The 23,025-nt window shown below is 33.6% G+C and overlaps 2 protein-coding genes across 3 annotated transcripts; both read right to left on the bottom strand.

The window, feature by feature from the left end:
- Positions 1-3,871: 3,871 nt before the first annotated feature.
- Positions 3,872-12,271, bottom strand: LOC127097923 (cyclase-like protein 2). 2 transcript variants are annotated; one of them, XM_051036409.1, is made up of 7 exons: positions 11,794-12,271; positions 10,919-10,963; positions 10,221-10,293; positions 9,441-9,538; positions 5,124-5,194; positions 4,221-4,366; positions 3,872-4,127 (listed from the first exon to the last, which is right to left on the bottom strand). In XM_051036409.1, exons 1-6 carry the CDS (start codon positions 12,188-12,190, stop codon positions 4,241-4,243), a joined length of 810 nt encoding a protein of 269 aa, XP_050892366.1. In that variant the 5' UTR covers positions 12,191-12,271; the 3' UTR covers positions 3,872-4,127; positions 4,221-4,240. The 2 variants fall into 2 exon arrangements, with proteins under 2 accessions (XP_050892366.1, XP_050892367.1); XM_051036410.1 differs by having other exon boundaries at positions 3,872-4,113.
- A 3,398-nt stretch (positions 12,272-15,669) lies between these two features.
- Positions 15,670-17,243, bottom strand: LOC127097922 (receptor-like protein 33). Its single transcript, XM_051036408.1, has one exon. The coding sequence runs from the start codon at positions 17,045-17,047 to the stop codon at positions 15,899-15,901; it is 1,149 nt and encodes a 382-aa protein (XP_050892365.1). The 5' UTR covers positions 17,048-17,243; the 3' UTR covers positions 15,670-15,898.
- Between the last annotated feature and the right edge of the window lie 5,782 nt (positions 17,244-23,025).

Genomic DNA, 23,025 nt, shown 5'->3' with positions numbered 1-23,025 from the left:
TTCTCACACCTCCGAATCAAAGAATTATGAAGCTAGAGTATCGTTCACCGCCGATTAACAAAGCAGGGAAGATTGAGTTCACCAAATGTGAGCTCAAGATGGATGTAGATGTGGAAAACATTTTTCCGTTTCGAAACAAAAGTTCTGATCGAGTTGAAAGCGGCGATTTCAAGACAGGTTGAAGATATTGTGAAAATGTTGAAGCGTTCACTTGGATATTGAAGTGTAATGTTGCATTTTATGTTAAAATCATTTATGTAATGCTTATTTTATGTTATGAATGTTAATTTTATTTTGTCAAATTATATGTTTTTGGTGTCTGCTTCTGCTACTGGTGTGCAAACGCTTAAGAAATGTATCTATGGTATTAAAAAAACCTAACTTATAAGGTGTCACTCAGAATGGACTATGTTGAGTGTGTATTGGGTGCGTCTGGAGACGCATCTCCGAAAACTAGGAGGAATTTTAGTATTTTTCACGTGGTGCTTAAGAAACATGTGAAATATATAAATAAGAAATTTTCTGAATGTGCTTGAGTGAGTAAAACACTCGGCAACTACGATATTTATACACACTATATAATTAATTACATATTATGTTTACAAGGAGAAATAAATAATAATGCAACTCAGCCCACTATATCCACAAGTTACCCTTGTGAGGACACAAATGGGGTGCAAATCAGCCCACTATCAAGCCTCTCCTTGATGAAGTGTCTATCAACCTCAATATGCTTAGTTCGATCATGTTGAACTAGATTATGTGCTATACTGATAGCTGATTTATTATCATAATAGAGTTTCATGGATCCTTCCCATTTAATTTTCAAATCTTCAAAAATATTTTTGAGCAAAAGTAATTCATAAATGCCTTATGCCATAGCTCGAAATTCAGCTTCAGCAATAGAACGTGCTACTACATTTTGCTTCTTACTCCTCCAAGTCACAAGATTTCCTCCAAGAAAGGTACATTACCTTGTAGTGGATCTTCTATCAACAATTGAACTTGCATAATCAACATCAGTATAGGCCTCAAGGGTTGTATTTCCATTTCTTTTGAACAAAATTCCTCTTCCCGGAGTTCCCTTGAGATACTACAGGATTCTATGAACTGCTTGGAAATTGGACAATGCATGAACTGACTAACCATACTTACAGCATATGCAATATCGGGTCTAGTCTGGGACAAGTAAATTAATCTCATAACCAGATGTTGATACATTTCTTTATATACTGCAACATATTTTTCTGTATTACCTAGTTTAAGATTTGGGCCTATAGGAACGCTCGTAAGTTTACACGTTTTTCCTGTCTCTTTGAGTAAATATGTAATGTATTTTTGTTGAGATATAAAAATGCCTTTTCGGGAATGTGCCACCTCAATCCCTAAGAAGTACTTCAGTTTTTCCAAGATTTTTTATTTCAAACTCCTTAGCCAAACAATGATTCAAGATTTGTTGCTCCTTTTAATCATCCCCTGACATTATAATGTCATCTACATATACTAACAGAACTGTTACTCCCCTTTGTGGCGAGTGTTTGATGAACAAGGTGTGATCCCCTAGACTTTGCTTATACCCTAAAGATGTCATAACCTTAGTGAATCTTCCAAACCATGATCAAGGTGATTGTTTTAGTCCATATAACGCCTTTTTCAACCTGCAAATTGTATTGTCATACACATTTTGTTCATATCCTGGTGGTATCTGCATATAAATCTCCTCTTCAAGTTCCCAATGTAAGAAGGTATTTTTCACATCAAATTGTTATAAATCCCAACCCTAATTGGCAGCAAGTGATAAAATTACTCTCATTGTATAAATCTTTGCAACCAGAGCAAATGTCTATGAATAGTCAATTCCATAGGTTTGTGTAAACCCTTTGGCAACCAACCTGGCTTTATATCTTTCGATTGATCCATCAACCATATATTTTACTATGTACACCCATTTAACTCCAACTAGCCTCTTTCCTTCTGGTAAAGTCACTAACTCCCAAGTTCCATTCTTCTTCAACGCGTCCATATCGATATTCATGGCTTGCTTCCATTTTTCATCAAACAATGCCTCATAAACATTAGTAGATATAGAAGTAGCGTTTATGTTTGTAAGGAAGGCTCTATGGGTAACCTTAGTGAATCTTCCAAACCATGACCAAGGTGATTGTTTTAGTCCATATAACGCCTTTTTCAACCTGCAAATTGTATTGTCATACGCATTTTGTTCATATCCTGGTGGTATCTGCATATAAATCTCCTCTTCAAGTTCCCAATGTAAGAAGGTATTTTTCACATTAAATTGTTATAAATCCCAACCCTAATTGGCAGCAAGTGACAAAATTACTCTCATTGTATAAATCTTTGCAACCAGAGCAAATGTCTATGAATAGTCAATTCCATAGGTTTGTGTAAACCCTTTGGCAACCAACCTGGCTTTATATCTTTCGATTGATCCATCAACCATATATTTTACTATGTACACCCATTTAACTCCAACTAGCCTTTTTCCTTCTGGTAAAGTCACTAACTCCCAAGTTCCATTCTTCTTCAACGCGTCCATATCGATATTCATAGCTTGCTTCCATTTTTCATCAAACAATGCCTCATAAACATTAGTAGATATAGAAGTAGCGTTTAGGTTTGTAAGGAAGGCTCTATGGGTATGTGAGAATTTTTAAAAAGAAAGATAGTTTGAAAGGGGATATAAAGGTTGTTTGGTGCATTTTCTAGTACCTTTTCTAATAGTAATTGGAAGTTCTAGGTCATCATATGTAGTTTGGGAGATCAATTTATCTTGTAATTCAGAAGAATTAATTACCTAATTTGAAGGAGTCGAGTCAAACTCTTGAGATTGTGTCGATTCAGAAATGGCCTTTGACTTTCTCATATAAACCAAATTCTTTCCATATCTTACATCCACTTCAGGTCCAAATTCAACTACTGGTGTATTTGATTGATTTTACTCAATTCCTACTTCTTCAACCTCATATGGGTCTGGTCCAAATGTGTTTAACTTAAGACCATAAAGATTGGGCCTATTTGACTCGAAACTGGAAGAATTAGGTGGATTTGACTCAAGACCAAAGAGATTGAGTGTGTTTGAATCATGACTAAAATGAGAGAGATCGGGCGTATTTGAGTCATGATCATAATGACCAAATGCATTTGACTTAATACTAGACAAATTAAGTGTATTTGACTCGAGACAAGAAAGATCGAGACTTTCAAGCTTATATTCCTTAAAATTCCCCCTGGAGATAAGGTTGAGTGAAGTACGGTTCCTCCTCATGAAAGTTAACATTCCGCGACAAAAAAAAACTTTTTAGGTGGAGGATGAAAACACTTATATCCCTTTTGAGTAAAGGAATACCCGACAAAAACACATCTTAGGGCTCTAGGGTTGAGTTTCTTCTGCCTTGACTATGCACATGGACAAATGAGACACACCGAAAGATTTTAGGTTTAAGATTACTACTTACTAACAAATTTGGATATATGGAAGAAAGAACATCCATAGGACTCTTGAACCCTAATACCCTAGAAGGTAATCGATCAATAAGATATGTGCTAGTGAGAACGGGCTCCCCCTATAAATATTTTGGAACGTTTTGATGAAACAACCGTGCTCAAATTTGGAACATTCTGATGCCATATGAAATATAGAAATAAGATTTTTTTTGAATAAACACTCAACAACTATGATATTTATACACATTATATAATTAATTATATATTATGTTTACAAAGAGAAATAAATAATAGTTCAACTTCCTAAATGCATGAATCTAAATATACATGAACCTACGACTTAAATACTCATTTTAGTGAAAAACATACAATGTATTTTTTTCTATTTCCAAAAAAACATATAGGATGCATTAAGAAATCCTCATAATTAATATATAATGAAATTATAAAGAATTTATGGGCATGGGTCTACAAGTTCAAATGGTGCACAAGGGGGACTACTTCTGAGGTAAAAGTTGAAAACACAAGTTTATTACAAGTGCATCTGCAAGTCCTCAATTCTTTGAGATTATTACTATACTATAGGTATGGTTTGCATCAAAATGCTCCTTGTTGATACCACTGACTACATTCGGGCTATGTTGCTACCTGCGGCCGTACCACTATATCAACATTCGACTTGATAAGGATCAGGATAATGCAAAGAAACGATAAGAAACAATAAGTTGGAGGTTGATATCATAAATTGATCATACCGTGCAACTCACGGACTTCATCATCGGTTCAGAATGCACCGAATTGGTGATGCCTCAGAACCAACCAACCTGAGAGGCAAGCAGTTGAGTGAATATATTCCTGCTGGGACACCGTCTAGCTTTAGGCCTTCCACAAGAATGATTTCCTGATGCAGTTACTTTTGTTAGTGCATTGCGCATTAATGATTTTTCAAACAAGGAACTCAATGGACGCATTCTAGCAACCTCTCTCTTTCTACTAAAACTGAAAGTATCGACTCAAATGATGAAAACAGCCTCCAAGAATAGAATGCAAATATATGCCTAATATCAGCTGAACACAAATGAGTTAATTAAGGGAGCAATGTGTAAAGATGTATCAAGTGAAATAATTGTTTTGAATACAAAATAGTTTGAGTAGAGTTTTGGAATTGCTAATAAAACCTTATCAGCTATAAAATTCTATTACGAATGATGAATATAGAAAATTAGCAGTGCCAATAATTAGACCCAAGTTTCATAAACCTCATAAATTTTCAAGAGTCTAGGTCTGTGGTCACTGGTCAGACATGAATATTACATCAATTTGACGACTGGAAGTAAGAAGGAGTCCAATAAAATGTAACTTTCCCAAACAAGGCATCAAACCATAGAGGACATATAAATTGATACTGCCATCACTCTTGTTGAAAACACCAAATGTTATTTGAACCAACCATTATCAATATTAAAAGTTTGAAAATTCAAGAGAGAATGGTCTCATACTTTCGGCATCATTAATATACTTGATCACACGCGAGACCTCATTTGTACTCCTATTTTAATTTTTTTTAGTTCGTTCAAATGAGAAACTAGGAATAATTAACTTAGGGTAACTAAGGAGTAAAATATGCATAAATTACCACCAGAAGACAATTTTCTTACCCTGCTTTCCAGAAAAACAAGATGAGACTGAACCGAATGAACATATGCCGCAACGGATAAGTAATCAACTCCTAACAATTACACCGGAAATTACATTAGTGCATTAATGACATTCGATAGGTGCAAAAAAGCAGAAATAGTACCATCATAAATTGAACAGCAAAAGGTTTCCACTGAAGTTGTTTCATTGTAAAAGATATTAAAACATGAAGGTATAAATAGAAACAGCAAAAGGTTTCGAATGAATAAATTGATACAGCAAAAGGTTTCCACTGAAGTTGTTTCATTGTACAAGATATTAAAACATGAATTTTAAATAGGCACTACTGGCCAGTGGCAGAGCTTGGCTGATCTTAACGAGGGGATAAATTATTGAGGAATATCATTAAAAATATTCATACATTGCAGGAATGGTTTGCCGGCAGATATGGGTTAGAATCTGATGGGAACCCGAAATTCAGTATCCGAAATTAAGCAAATAAAGAGAAAAAACAATAGAGAATAATAGTATGTATTTAATAGATGAAAAAAAGAACAATTGTAGAAGGAAAACAATTCCAATCTACCCCAGTGCCAATAAGCAGAATACTCACTCTCTCTGCCTAACCATAAAGGTCACTCCAATATTCTTGCATCCCCACTACAATTCATCCATCCCCCCTACAATTCATCCACCTCACTATTTATACTACTAAAAAAATAACTAACTTGCCAACTAAACATCCTAACCCACTCGTTACTTATCATATAACCTCCCCGTACTCTTTATTACATGATAGCCCTTTTTCCTTATCCCTCTTACTCGGGTCTCTATCAGAACCACGCCTTAAAAAAAATTGTGCAATAATGTCCTCCTGTGGGTCGGTTTTATCATCAAAAGATATCAACGGTAGTGGTTTGAAGTTCTCTGGAACTTGATCATCCCAGACCGCCTCGGGCAATGGTTGGAAATCCAGAAGCTCCTCCTCTGTATCCCCATCATGTTGATTATGTGTTTGCAGAACATGGACGCTATCTTGCAATGGTTAATTTTGTTGACGGAGAGCATCCACCACTACGAGCAATTGGGTTAAATCTGGTGGCGGAGGTGGATCACTTCGGCTGGGAGATGATCCGGACATCACAGAGTTGGGCTATTAGCGATTTTGATGATGATTTTGTGTGGCATGGGAAAATTTTACCAAGGCCCCACGATGGACGCCAAATGTTCTTGCTAAAAATACTAAACGGTTGACTTCCGCTATGCTAGTCAGGGAGAGCCTCAAATGATTGGTTAAGTGTCTGAAAATGTTTTTCTCAGGTTGTTCCCCCTTTCCTCATTTCTTGATGTCCCTTATATAGGCCCATTCCTCAACCCCAACAATCATGAAGAACCCTTTCCTCTTCCTTCCTGCATTCAAAATCTAGAAAACCGCCGTCATTTTATCATTTAATTTCACTTCTTAATGGCTTGAACGCCCGTTTCATTATGGTGTCGTTATGACCTTTCATTTTCCGAGACCGTTTTCAGATGGTGGCCCTTTATCCGACTATCATCTCGGCTCATCCGGGTTCGATACCCCACAACACGAGGCTTTCCATCTCGGCCCATCAAGACCCTCAACCCGGCAATACAATGACTTCATTAGACCGGGTTATATCTTGGGTATCCCTTAAGTGAGTCCGAGTTCTAGCTCTGGAACTCTGGCTACTACCCGGCTTCCACCCAAACCATCCCTACTTCATCATAGACCTCTTTCAAAATAATCTCCGGGATGTCCAATAAATATTACCAAATCTACAATACGTATGCGTGTGTGTATATAGAAGATCTGCCCCAGATAGCAGCTTTCAAGAAGTGCATGCCAATAGCTATTTTTATATTTTGAAATAAAAAAAAAAAAAAAAAGATAACAAGCAAACAAGGGAAAAGTGGGCTGACATTCACACATTTAAACCCAGTGGATAATTTGCTACTGTTTATTTATCCCTAACACATACAGACACACAACCTTAAACTTTAGTTCCATGGGACAAAAAGCTTTCATATGAAACTTGGCACAATGAAGTATAGGTCAGATGATTCACAGATTGAAGGCCTTGACAAAACCTGAAGGAAATTATAACCTTTCTATGAAAAAAGAATCAGGGGCACTGAGGTAGACACTGATGTAACTGGGAAAAAATGAGCATAGCCCTAAACATAGCACATGGCTAGGACATAGTGATATTAGAACAACAAAGAGCTTTTTTGTGACTATTGGGGCATGCAACAAGTACATAGACTTACACTGCTGAACTAACCGATCAAGGGCAGGGAATTGATGATTGTCAAGCCTTTACACCATTTACCATAGATAGTGTAAACTAGGAATTATGATATATACCAAGGCCGTGATTATTAATATCCCTGCATGCCATTCATTGGGGAGAGCGAGGTTAGTAATTCAAAATAATCATCTATGGTCTGAATCTTGTGCATTTACAAATCTCAATCATTTATAAGTTTATTAACTCGCGAGTCACGACCATGGAGGATACAGCCATTAGATAAGTCAACTAGGTTGACATCTATATAACAAAAAAGATACTTAATAGCTATAATAACTACTATGCAGTAGCCAAGACCCTTGAGTGAAGAGTATTAGATCCAATTACAGATGTGGTCGGAATATTTTGCCAAAGATCAATGTAAAAGACCGGGTTCTAATTTTTGGCAAGGGTTTGATGCAAATCAACTCAAACATCATTTGGAGATTGAGAAATGGTTCCAAAATCAGCTTTTGGACTGACCCTTGAGTTCATAATGTGGGTAAGCTTTCTGATTATGCTACTGGGAGCTTGACATTGGTTGACTTGGTGGCATCAGTTAGAAGCTTTACCAGGGATGAATGGAATCTTTCAAGGTTTAATTGACGCTATTCGAAACTGCCTTCCTCTGCTTGACACTTGCTTGGAGAGGCTCATCTGATGGCTCCTTTTCATTGCTAAAGCATATACCTCTCTTCTCCCAGTTAATATTTTGCCCCCAAATGATATTTTGCCGACTATTTGGCCTTGGAAAGGCCGCGAGAGAATCAGATTGTTCATGTAGAAGATTTGTTGGGGTATTCTCATGACAAATGCGACTAGGAACTAGGAAGCATTGTGGGAAGATAGATAGGGATCTTTTTCCAGGCAGCAAATTGGCTTTGGAAACCGATTCACATGCTACTAGGGACAGCAGCCACAGTCATGTTTTGCTGATTTGAAGGTTTTTCCGACAAAGTGGCTTTGGAAACCGTTTAACATGCTTTTAGGGATTGCAGCCAAGTTTTGCAAATTTGGAGGCTTTTGAGGCAAATTGATAATGATTCAAACTCCATCGTAACCGACACTAAGGAATGGCTCAGGTATAATTTAATTAACTTTTCAAGTTCTAGCTTCTCTAGTAATTGGAACATATATTTTGCTGGTAGATTTGGTGTGCTACTGCTAGGAATGATTTAGTTTTCAAAGTCAGCTCATCCTCACCTCCAAATCATGATTCAGAAACAATATCTAGCAAATGATATTAGGAATTTTATAGATGAATCTATTCTTCTTTTTGTTGGGACACCCCCAAGGCCCGCAAAGAGTATAACCAAGTAGGTTAAGCCAATGAAGACTACATTAAAATCAAACGAGGTGCTGCTGCTGGGGGTCTAGCATACAGCAATGATGGCTCCTTATTTTGGGCCTTTGTTGTTAAACTAAGGAATTGTAATGTGGGTCTGCTATCTGAGCTAGGGGCCCTATTTTGATAGCTCAAAACAAAAACTACACGCATTTGATGATGGAATTGAACTCGCTTATAGCTATTAACAACAAAATGTCCTGTGTTTCATCTGTGCTCTGTTTTGGTAGCAAAGACCCTTCAAATGGCCAATATAGATGTTGTTCACTTCAACTATATCTCAAGATCAGCAAGTAGGGATGCAGATCGTTAAGCAAAACATGGCATATCTTTAGATGATAATTGTTGTATTTTTCATGTACTGCCTTCCTTTGTTTGGACCTTTCACTTGGAAGATGTGTACTCTGATTTAGTCATTCAGGGACCTAATTTAATTTCATCTAAAAAATATTGAGCTGAAAAAATTTCTAAGATAGAAGGAGTCAAGACAGAAGAAATGGCCAGAATTTGAAGTGTGCAATGAGATCAATTTAAGTTAATGACCCCATGTTATTAGATAAGACAGATATGACTGAAATAAAATAGGAATTCAAACTATGGATGGAATACCAGTTATTTGAGTAAAAAACAGAGGAAAAAAATTAGGAAGCAACCCGAGTCATACATAGTGATTTCTATCTCACCTACAAGTTTGATGTCAGTGTTCTCCACCAGCCATTTTGCACCATCCTCCATGAATCCAACATAGCTTGTGTCGAATTCCTTCTTAAACATAAGTTTCCTAACATTTCAACAAAAATTATATCCAGGCATATGAATCATTGAGATTAAAAATTAAAATAGAAAAATCTAATCAAACGCGCTTTAAGTTTATGTTGGAGTAAAATGAAGGGGAAACTTTTTCATTAAAAACCTTTCCCTCCCTCATCATCCAAACATACCTTAAAGTTTGGTAAAATTGCATTCACAAAAAAGTAATATTACCGGTCTTACAAAACTTGTTTTGAAACTAATAGCTATAAGCTAAGTTCTCATTTTTAAGCACCCCTTGACAGTAATATACCTTTGGTAATTAATAATTAGGAAATTTTGTATAACCTCTGCCTACTGTCCACCCCCTCCCCACAGTTCAATGGCATATCCGTCTTCATACATACAGATAAAATGAAGAAGCAACTAATGCTTATATGCAAGCTAACTCCACATCCACATTATAATGACTGAGAAGGTTCAACCCAAAAATTGAAACTGGATGACAAAAGGTTTCAAAAGATAGAAGTATATGAATGTTAAACAAAAACGCATTTCGTGTATATGCATGAATTATGAAACTGCCTTAGAGAAGCACTTTCAGAGCAAGCAAGAGAAACCATCTTAAAATTCGATATTTTTTTTCTGGAAGGCAAACAAAAATAAGATGCTCCTACGGCCATCCTGGCAAATGTAACTTATACAGTTATTACCTGTCAGTATTTAATGTTCTGAAGAGCACACGCCTTACACCTTTAGGGATATACAAGGACTTCATAACTTCAGCTGGAAAAGTAATATTTAAATTAAATATAAACACTGATAACAGCAATAAGTTTGCATTTTCATATCAGACATTCAAAATGAAATGGCTCAGAAAACAGTTTGTAAATGGGAAAGCAGAGCATCCATCAAATTTCATGATTGAGAGCATAGATTCTTCGGGAAGATTTAGGCTCTATTTTATCAGCTGATAACAAAGAAGCTGGGGATTGAACTTGTATCATTTGACAAAATTAGGGGTTAAACTAACTGATAAGAAGAACACAATTAAAAGGATATTTATTATTAAAAATTGTGTTTCGAAATGGCACAAAAACACATTTTTAATTTTTTTCAATTAAGATATCAATAGTAAAATTAAGATAAAAAAATATGTAAGCTCAAAATCTACTTAAAGTAATTTATAAATAAAACACTATGAACTAGTATAAAACATGAGAAAAATTGTTGTCACATAAGTCTATTTTAGTCATATGAGTTTATTATTTGTAAGCCATCCGCTATAAGCTCAAAAACCGACCTTGCAAAACAAAACATTGCATTTACATGGTCGAGAAATTAAGAAACTGAGAAAGTGAACTGTGCAGCAACTCAAGAACTAAATGATTTAAATAAGACCATCACATACCAGTAATATTGTTATCCCTTGGAACATCAACCAAAAGGACAAGACCTATAAACAAAACGATTGGTGTATCAGTTGTCTATTGTCAGCATCTAACTGTCTGATTTATAACCAACAATCAATGCATTCCAAAAATGATAAATGTATAGGAAAACCAAAACAATCCTCTATCCCACAATAATTGTCGTATCTGCAACAAAACAAAAAATACTGTTCAAAAGATTGTCCCTTTTAGTTTACAATTCAGTCAAACTTTGATGTTCAATTGTACCCTCTAATTAATATTATAAATATCATTTACATTTATAAGAGAACTTTGATGAGATGGTAAGGGAACTCTTCTAACTTAATCAAGATTGTAGGTTCAAACCAATCACTAAGATGCAGCAGTGTCAAATTCAATTCTCTTGAGAGGGAGTTTTACCGTCTATTGTAGTCCTCCCCAGCTCTAGAGATTAGTCACTGCAGTTGCACGCAGAGGATACCCGGTTTTTAAAAATAAAAATGCGACTATAACTATAAGAGAGAGAGTACTAATCTGTTTTGAGAAAAAAAAATAGTTTTCTTACCCAAAACAATAATTAAACTAATAATTAATACTTCTATTAGTACTACTACTGATGATTATATTAATAACGAACACTTCTATTAGTAATATGAATAGGGAGCACTATTACTTCTATTTCTATTGTAATACTACGGATGGTAATGATACTAATAATGATGAATACTTCCATTAATAATAATGGATCCTTCTATTAACATTATTGTTTTGAGTAAGAATAATAATCATTTTAGTTGTAAAAAATGGCTAATTATGAGAAATGATAAATGTTACAAAGATTATAGTGAATTGAAGAAGAGAATTAGGATTGTACCGTTGAGGAGTCCTATATCAAGGGTATCAACATCGAATCCGGCGTCGAAGTAATTATCATAGAAATGGCCCGGCGCGTCAACATGAGTTCCGGTGTGAACGCCAAGCTTCATAGCCGAGCCATTAGCGCGTGAGCCGTTTTTCATGCTATCAGCAAGCCAGAGAAAGTGGCCTAACCCTTCCTTGGAGTCCCAAACCGGCATCTCAGGGACGAACCTGTGTGTGATATCGAATAATCGTCCGTCATCGTAGACTTCGCGGCGTGGAGGGACGAGATTCGTTTCGTCGCCGGTGAGGGAGCAGTCGCCGGAATCGAGGCCGGGGATGGAAGGGTAGGCTGTGGAGGCTGCGGCGATGGAAATCGCAGAGAAAAACGCGAATATAAATAGAGACTTCATGCTCGTGTCGTGTTGCTTTTACTTGCTACCTCCTCCCTCGCGATTTTATTCTTCTCTTCTTTTAGGGGTGTTTCTATGTCGGACTTTTATAATTATTTTTTTTTAAATTGAAATGGATCATTCATTTTGAGATACTATTTTATTCCAAATGGATCATTCGTAATGAGAGGGAGTAACAAACTAGTAATTAGCACTTATACAATCATTAGACGGTACAATATCTTTTACCAGCGAATTTATGGAATAGTTAAAATGCTTAACGTTAAAGAAAGATGAAGACAAAATAATTATAGAGGCAAAAACGAAATAAGTGGAAAAGATGAAGACGAAATAGTGGTAGAGGAAGAAAAGAAATAAGGGGAAGGGATCAACACTACACTAGGTCTAGTAGGGCGTTTCTTAATGTTAAGGACAGTTAGTCCACACACGGTGCAAGAGAAGATGAAAGAAATATGGTGCTCTGTGAGAGGTGTTATGGTCATATCGGTGAAGGAATGGGTGTATATATTATAATTCAATCATCCTCGCGATCTGCAGAAAGTTCTGAAGGGAAGACCGTGGTTTCTAGAGAAACACATGTTAATCCTGGAGTCGATGGTGAGAGCGGAAGCACAGTCTCGGGTAGCGTTTTACACAATGTCGTTTTGGGTGGAAATACATCAAATACCAGTGGGGTGCATGACGAAGATGGTTGGAAAATAAATCATGAAGGCTATATGGAAGAATTCTTAGAGTATGATTCAAACAACAATGCCTCCTTTTGGAGAAAATATATGACAGTGTGAGCGATGTTAGGTTTAAGAATGCCTTTAAAAAAATCAAAAAGCTAAAAAAAGAAAGACTAGAAGATAGTAGAATTACAATTGAAATATGAAAGTGTTATACTTAGGTTTATATTTTCTTTTCATTTGTGTTTAGAAATGTTCAATGTAAGAGCTTGTGTTGTTGTACTTCTTTTACTCATTACAAGCTAAAACTCTTTTTGTTGAGCAATGTGAAGTTTAATGGAAAGTAGTATTTTGTGTTAAATTATGTGATTTCAAGTGAAACATTTTACTATGTGAAATAATGTTATATATTTGCTTATTTGCTTGATCACCTAAGAAATAGGTAAAAGTTGGTCAAGGGTTGAGAAAGATTCATTAACTAACAGACTTCATAAGTAAATGTGGTTGAAAATAGTAGGACATACATATTCATTATATTAGTCACTTTAGATATAAATGACTACAACCATAGGGAAAATCAGGAGTTAAAAGTAGACATGCTTCATTATTATTGTGAGACCATAAGAGTTGGTCCCTTGACTTAATGCATATGCTTTGATGATGTAGAGATACACCACTAGATCACTTTTTGTCTTAACTATCATGACATATTCCATTAGACACATAGAAAATATGAGCTTCTTTAGATGGATCATTTCCCAACATGCCTCTTATGATTGATTTAACTTCTTCATTATTACTTATCATTTACTGTATTTCAACATATGAATATGTGATAACCCATTATTATTGTTACCTCTTTACTCATGGCTATTCACAAGGTTTTAATTTGAGAACCAATTTGAATTATTACAATCTTTATGGAATCAACACTCTTACTTTTACACCACTTGCTACTATTTAGAAGTGTATATTTGCACATATTAAAAGTTCACACAACAATTAGGCATACTAGAAGTGAAATTAAAAGATATTTTATTAAAGGAGATACTGCCCGATTTTGTTTTTGAGAGGAAAATGATATCTTGATGGTGGCTTTTAATCAATCTTTTGAGGGCTCACCCTGTTTGAAGGTTGCTCAACCTTCGAAAGTTCCACGAGAGGATTTTCATGATTCCATGTTGGCTCTTGGATAAGAGTCTGCCTTTTCTTAAGTGTTGATAGTGTTGTTATCTTATGTTCTTTTCCTTTCATTTTCATGCACAATAACACATTGTTGTCCTTCTTGTTTGTTATCATGGTCGGTTTGGATTTTAGTGTTATTTGGTTAAGTATCCTAAGCATCTTTGATAGAGAAATTTCCAAGTTTCTAGAGCAGGGTTGGACTCCTCATAACTGGAAGATTTCATAGGATTACTATTGTATTTTCCCTCAGTATGCTCCTCAATTTTTTGCCCATATTCCGTAGATTTTAGCCATTTACCGTACGAATTTTTAGCAGCAGGGTCAAGGTTTTTCTGGTACTCCTTCACAAAATAATCCTCATTACGCCAAATTATTCTACAATTATAGCAAAAGTTATGCAATTTTTCATTCCGAAAACAAATAAAGGTTGTACCATATTTAACATTGCTTATGTGCATGCCTTGTTTTAGTGGTTTAGTCACATCCAACAAAACTTTAACCTCATTGATGGTAATATTTTTTGGGTACGTCAACATCTATGCTTCCAAAACTTCACCCCTCTTCGCACTAATTTTTGCTCCCATTTGTTTGGATTTAATTTTGAAAGAAAACCTCAAATTTGAATCCACATGGGAACTAAATTGAAAATTGATAAGATTTTGTTGTATATCTGGGTTCCATGGCCTGACAGCAAGCCAAGAGTTGCGAAATAGTCGAGGATTTCCCTTTAGAATGTATTTGACATCCATTTAGTTATCCATAGTAATTCTAAACAATCCTTTATCGGTTTCAAAGAGTCTAAGTCCCATGGGATCACACCATATCCCTGCCAAACCTATAATCAGGGATTTTTTTTATAGGCTTGTCAACAAGAAAATTTTCTATAATGATGTTTTAGATTCTTTGAATTCTTTAGTAATATCATCATCTTCCCAAATGAAAAACTCAACATTATCTTCGTTATTTTTCCCAATACTCTAGTTAACACTATTTTGAATTTGGTTGTTGTTTGGAATATTATGCAAGTTATTACTGAACTTTTTGTTGCACACCTCCATCATGGATTGTTGAGGAATCTGGATGTTTGCCGATTGACTGTTGCAGACTAGATCCATGGTGGAACTGGTCCTTTTTTCTTTTGATGTTGTGTGATTAAATTAAATTTTCATAGAGAAAAGATAAATCGACCACGATAATACTATTATCGATAGAATTACATAGACGAAATAACCTATAGACAATAGAGAGAGCGCAAGGACATAAAAAGGAGAAAACAAACAAGAAGCCACAACGCGACCCTAGAAGGATTAACCAGGATGGGGGCAAGATGCACTACACTAACAAATTGTTGCCAGGCTAAGAAGGGAGGAGAACCACAATTCAAATTGAAAAGGTGAATCTAGGAGAAGGGGGAAATAATTTGTAAAGGATAAGAGAGAATTTTAAAGTGTATCTTATGCCAAATTATTGCATTTAATGTTTATAAGAGGAAGGCTAGTAACTGTCTCTTTTTAACCCTCACTTTATTATTAGATGAAACACCTCTGGACCCTATCAATTTGTGTGAGATTCATTTATAAAGTGATAAACCTACGAAATACACTAAAACGAGTAATATAAAAAATGTTTTAAAAAATGTTTCTAGCTCTTCTCATCTTAATAATATTATATGAAACACACAAATTTCACATTATTTATCACATAGAAACATTAATTACCTTATTAATTACACAATACACATAATTTTCCCTGTCAAGACAAAATGTTTTTTTCTTTCTAATACAAACATTTATATTATTGGCCTATTGCTATGTTAATTAACCACACAAACCATGGTGGTCTATGATCTTCCACGTTATGCTCGTTTGCAAACAGAACTGGGTTTCTGTGCTGGCGTGCACAGTTCCGAAGAAACTGGACACCCCTGTAGACAATTATCCCCCAAGCTACCGGAAACAGTAGCTCCGGCAGCCAACAGTCCCGGCGGCGGATTCCCGACGAAGAAGTTCCCGTCCAAGAACAACTTCTTAATTGACTTGATCTGTCCGTACTCCAATGGTATGTTGCCGCGTAACGAGTTATACCGAATCGACAAAAACGACAGCAAAGGATATGCAGCTAGATTCGAGGGCGCGTAACCTTGGATTCTGTTAAATCCGAGGTTCAATGCCACAAGGTTGCTTCCTCCACCGTGAGCTGGTTTTGAGATCTGAATCCCGGTGAAGCTGTTGTTGGCTAAATTCACTTGCTGCAGAGAGGGTAAAAGCAAGAACCATGATTCAATTGTTCCGGTGAGTGAATTCTCGCTGAGTTCAACTACTGCTAGTTCGGTCGATCCATCAAAGGTTGTTTTTTGAAGTGGCCCAGATAAAGAGTTGTTCTTGATTGCGAGTTCTAGTAAATTGGGTGGTAGTTTTGGGATTGAGCCGGTAAGTTTATTGAAGCTGAAATCGATTCTGCGAATGGTGGTAAGAGAATTCATAGAGTTTGGGATAGACCCGGATAGGGTGTTATGCGAGAAATCTATAGATTCTAGAGATTTGAGTTTGGTTATTGAAAGTGGGATTGAACCAGAGAAGAAATTGGATCGGAGGGTTAAGGTTTTGAGATTTGAGAGGGAGGAGATTGAAGATGGGATTGAGCCAAAGAAATTGTTGTCAGAGAGGTCTAGTGTGATGAGTTGCGTGAACTGAGAGACGAGTGGAGTGAGTGTCCCTGAGTAGGTTGCAGGGTCGAGTGTGATTTGGTTGATGTGTTTGGAATCGGTGGTGCAGGTGAACCCGCAGAGGAAGTAAATGCGACGAGGGAGAGAGCATGGATCAACGGTGAAGTTCCATGATGATATGCATGATGAGGGTGGGATTGAAGAGGGTTTGATGGAGGCTTTGAAGGCTTTGAGAGCTTGAATGTCTGAGGATGAAGTGAGGGATTGTACATGGAAGTTGGTGTGGAAAATGGAAAGACAAATGGTGATAGTTAGGGAGAGGAATACGAGGTTTGGCATATTGAAGCCTTGGAGTTTGTGTGTGCGAGTGAGATTCTAAAATGGGTTTTTCTTTTGCCGAGATATGCATTATTGTCGGTTAACTCAGATAAATTTGTTGGTTTTAAAAATAAACAAAAAAAACAATAACTACAGGGAGAAAAACCATGTCAAATCTTGATCAAAATTGAAATTGTAAGAGAGCAAAAACTGTCTTTTCATATATATGGTGGGAGACATTGAGCTTTAAAGCCTGAATAAGAATGGGGACGACATTGTTGACTAAAGTTGTTTGATTACAGGTGCATTGCACTCAGGATCTGAGTGTGAAACTTATCCAGCTCATTTTTTGGGTTTTTTTAATCCAACAACTTATAAGTAGCTAGTTACATAATAGTTAATACTAAGAGATTAATTAGTTAATTTAATTTGTGTTTTAGTTGTTAGTTTATAATTATAAATATAAACAATATGTTTAAATTATTAATAAAAATAAATAAATACTGTAGTAAAATGTTGAACTCTTAATTAGTATGTTACAGCCATTTAATATATATAGTGCATATCTGTTAAGTTTTTTTCACTCATCCAATTAATTTAATTTATAGTATTTAATAAAATTAATTTAGTTTGTAAATATGAATTGACATATGTTTAAATAATTTTCATTTTTTAATTAAAATAATAAAATTAAACTTAAAAAATTATAAGTTATATTTTATTTGAATTAACTTATAAAAAACTTATAAATCAATAAATATATGTTATAAGTTTGTCAAAAATAATGATAATTAAATATTTTTTTACATAAATTATATAACATAAACTAAAAAAAACAAATAAAATGATTAATATTAAATAACTGAGAAAAAAATAATGTGAATTATACAAGAGGATGGGATATATTTTTCCCTAATAAGTAGCTAGTATAGCTGTTTGCAGTAAGTAGCTCAATTTTCAGAAATCTATTTTCGGAAAACTTTATGTAAAAATAATTAAAATACAAATTCTAGCTAAGTAAATTTAATATATGGTTTGATGTCGGCATTAGAAAACTAATGAAAAGATTGTCTTATTAAGATTAGGCTGGGTTTACTTTTAGTTTAAGATCTTACCTACTTGATTCATTTTATTTCTTTAATTTAATAAATATTTATATTGATTTTTTAAATTTTAAAAATATATCATATTAATTTATTTATTTTAACAGTAAATTTAATGATTGATTTTTGAATTTTTTTAATTATTAATTAATGTGTTCATGCAAAAAATACTCACGAGAACATGTTCAAAAACAATGAAATCCTCAATATAATTTATTTGAAAAGGAAAAACATTGATAAAATATTTAAAGAACAAAAAATTATAGTTTTCTTTACTAAATTGAGATTCAAAATTCGATTATGCACAGGAAATATACTAACATCCTACGACATTTGTTTAACGAAACGGTGTTGTTACATCTAACTAATATTACATGTGCATCCAATTAATTCTATGCTTTTGTAATTTGTAATATCAATATCAAGTATATTAAAATCATTATATATTTTTTTCATTTAAAAGCATATAACCAATCTAAAAGGGAAGTTATAGCATGGAACACCATGATCGTTGGTGTATAATAGTAGTTGCACTTGCACTTGCAGTGGAGACGTCGGCAACTGAGTTGAGTGTGGTTGATAGAGTGTAGTGGATGTCACATCGTCATTCTAAACTTCTTGTTTGACTTACATAAATTGGGTTTCTTCACCTTACTTTTCAATTTCTCAATTTTATTCTTTAAATCATTTTTTTAGTAATTTTTATACTACTGTCTTTTCAAAAGAAAAATTGTAGTGGTCCTGTTAATTAAATTGCTGAGTACTTTTATTTCAATTTTTTAATTATATTTTATTTCTGTGATTTTTATTTATAAAATCCATCTATTTGTTATAAAAATCACTCCTTTGGATATTTCATAAAAATAATTTTTTTCAAGAAATCTTACGAAAAAGAAATTTTAATTATAAATAAATAAAAATAAGATGGATCCGTCAATTTAATTGACAGATTCAATTAATATTTAAAAAAAAAATCTATTATATTTGATGACCTTTTGGTAAAAAAATTATTTAAAAATATGTTAGTTTGAGAATTAATTAAAAAGAGTGGTAGAATAGAAATAAAGAAGGAAAAATCAGGTAGATTGGAGAAAAGTTAGTATAAATTTGTATAAAATGAATGTTCAATGTTTTACATTTTTGTATTTTGATGATTTTTTATAATTAAAAAACAAAAATATATTAATGAAAAAATAACCAATCAAGTCAAGTATAAAGGGCCCATTTGTTTTGGTTTTTTTTTTAAATGATTTTTGTAGTGTTATATATTTTAGTGTAAAAAATATTTACAAAGAAACTTTTCACAAAAACTTCAAATGAAAATTTTGTTTGAATAGTTATTCTTAAAATGTTATTTTATGTATTTTATTATTTTATCAAAACTTTTTTTGGATATCAAAATTTCAAAAAAGTCACTTAATTTTGAAGCTATTTCAAATAGTTTTTTCTAAAAATCATTTTTGAGATACAATTTTAAAAAAAATATATTATTTTGACTATGTTTTCATCTTCAGGAATGTATATTTATGTTATACAATGAACAATTTAATCTTTTAATTTATAAAAAATAAATTTAGAAAAACTTATAATATTTTAAAAAACATTTTTGTAAAATTCATTTTCTAAAATACAAAGAAAAAATTCATTTTTTTAAAGGTAAAACAAACTGGTCCAAAATATATTCATAGAAATGATTTCATTGCATTTATTCAATCTTCTTCTTCTTCTTTTATATATATATATATATATATATATATATATATATATATATATAATTTTACACATGAATTCATGTATATGTTAATAATTTGATGTTGTATATGAAGAGTGGGATTCTTAATATTCTTTAAGAGTAAGTTATCGAATTATCAAAGGTTATAGGATATTTGTTATCTTGTGTGCTTAGGGTCGATTACCGAAGATTTAATTGCTCGATTGCGTTGGACCGGGAGTTATTATGGGGGAATCCATCATCTTTGAGTTATCTCGTAGGTGTTTTTTTAGCGGTGGAGACTGTTAAAATTGCCGGTAGTTTCGTACTTAATATCCTTCGCATTTCTTTATTTCTCGAGTATTTTAATACACCTTGATCTTTGTTTCTTGATTCAACATCACTCTACCACCCATAAGAGGTGTTTTGATGATGGATTGCCTCTGGATTCCACGATGATGTGGATCTTATCGGTGACGATCAATGTAGTAGGATAGAATCAGAATGCCTAACAATTTTTATCGCGGTAATATGTAGTATGATCCGCGATAATAATCATTGTAATCGACGATAACTATGCGTTTGAGATTCCGTTTACCTTCACGTGCTCTATGAATCCTGATATCCTGCGGTATTTGCTTATTGTTGGGAGATTATTAGTCATATGGAAGAAGTACTCTGATATCAGATCTATGTTGGAAGTTGCTGCGATGCAGATATCAATGATGATAGGTGATTAAGGCGATCTGAAACTGGGAGGGTGATTGAGGATCTTCGGTGTGATATTAGAGGTGACTCTCTCGATTTTTCGACGATTCTGATAGGAATCCGATTTTGAATCTAAAATGATTTATTCATGGAATATTTGTAGGAATTAAGAATCAATTCCCGCATACGACACTATTGTTCTGTTATGGAATCAAAAATAGACGTGTGTTGATAGTAAAGAATCATGAATCGGATGTCCTCATCTCCGATAAAATGGCGTGGGGGGTGGATCTGCAAGATTATCACTTCAACATTCAAGTCAGTTAAGAATTCAAGATGAATGTAGTAAAAAGTGGATATCAAAACGTGGATATTGAATTTCTCGTGAGGTTTGACTTTTATACATAAGTTCATTTTGAGTGAATTGACATTGGTATATGTCTTAGCTTTTTGGATCTTTGCCCGATCCAAAACACAGAATTTCAAAAAGTTACAAATTTAAATATTTTTTTTATTAAAATATTTATTGAAATATATCTTTTTAAAAATTATATGATTTTGAATATATTTTGATCTTCAATAATTTATATATAATTTATTAAATATCAAAATTAATCTTTTATCTTATAAAATAAGTTAAAAACTTTTACTATTAATATCTTTTCATAAAAATCATTTTTTAAATATATATATATATATATATATATATATATATATATATATATATATATATATATATATATATATATATATATATATATATATATATATATATATATATATATATATATATATATATATATATATATATATATATATATTAAAATCTAAGCCATTATTTAGCAACATAACAAGCTAAAATCCCCTTGCTGTTGAAAAATTGATTCACATCTGTAACTTTTAATTTAAAAAAATAATAATAATTCATATGATACTTTCAAATTCTATAAATTTATACAATGGTATATGTTAAAAATCTTTATCAAGTATTAAACAAACTTAGAATCTATAAAAAAATCTTTTAAAAAAAATATAAAAATATATTTCTATCTAATCATTTAGAGAATCTTTTTTAAATTAACATTTTCAAATAATATATCAAAATAATCAACATTTTAAAAAATTTACCAAACTAACCAGATTTCAAACAAAAACAATTTGCACGTAAGAGGAGTAGTTATCCCAAGTGGCGCATGCATTAATAAAATGTACATAGACGTCATCCCAAGTTATGCATGCATGTACATGATGTCAGTGCAAGTGATGCATGCATGCATCCTCTAGGAGCATGCGCCACAGGCAGTGACTACTCCTTTATTCAGGGATTCTATAAATAATGCATCATCTCCCCCTTATTTTTCACACATCTTATAAATCCTCCTTCAATTTTTCTTCAAAATATCTTCATATACGTCTTCTTATATTCACAAGAGAAATGCCGATTTAATTTATTCGACAGTAAAACCTCCGATGAAGATTCTACTCTGGAACACAGAGACGTTCGAGCGTCTTAATAGGAGTTTGATTCGTTGGTTAAATGGAGACATTGTAGATGGTGAAAAGATTAGAAGAATTCAAATGTTTGTTACCGTGTACAACGACAATGAAGAAAGTCGTATTGGGGACAATGTTAAAACTGACAGGGATGTTTACATTATGATGCACAATTCTGAAGAAATTGTCCTGATGGTTGTAATCACATAGTTATGTTGTTTAGTCCTTGTATTTGTTTGTCTTGCGATTTTGTGTTTTTTTTTTGTTTAGTTGTTGTTTAAATTGTTGTAACTGAATGCATTGATATTAATGAAAAAAACATTATTTTTAAAATCATATAAAATGGTTACATATAAAATTATGTTTTTGTGCTTGGTCCAACATTGGGAAAGTTTGTATGATTGTGTCTGGGATGATGACATGAACTACATAGTCTCACCAATTTGTTCGTTGTATCTATTTCGGTTGGAATACATGTGTTGTTTGGCGCAACCCTTTTTTCTTTCTTCGTATGTTTTCATTGTGCCAGACTATCTCTCCTTGATATGCATACCAATAATCCTCCTTCGCTACCACCGGAAAGCTATTGTTGTAAACATTGCATAAGCTTATGACTTTGTAAATGGCAAATAGTAAGTTGGAAAGGTCCTACCGAGCCTTTGAACATACCTCTATGACATGGGAGCAAGGCATACAGAAGGCTTGGAATTTTTCGCGCTCGCACCAACCTCTATCTATGTCAACTCGAAAGTATCCCCTTGGGCTCCCTTCATTATGATCCATTGCCTCATTTGCACTGAACCAACCTTTATGACAGTCAAACATTGTGACCACATGTGTGTTAGCTTTGATAACTTCCTCCTTAATGAATTTTATTGAAGCATCATTGAACAACTTCCCAGATTGTAACACCGAAATCCATTTTGAACGTCTGATCTCAAACATCGACCCTAACATAAAATAGGTTACTACCAAAGCGGTTA

This window comes from Lathyrus oleraceus, chromosome 6 (assembly GCF_024323335.1).
Source record: "Lathyrus oleraceus cultivar Zhongwan6 chromosome 6, CAAS_Psat_ZW6_1.0, whole genome shotgun sequence".
Classification (NCBI taxonomy): domain Eukaryota; kingdom Viridiplantae; phylum Streptophyta; class Magnoliopsida; order Fabales; family Fabaceae; genus Lathyrus; species Lathyrus oleraceus.
The sequence above is the reverse complement of the archived record's forward strand: the minus strand, read 5'-3'. Positions and strand labels throughout refer to the sequence as shown.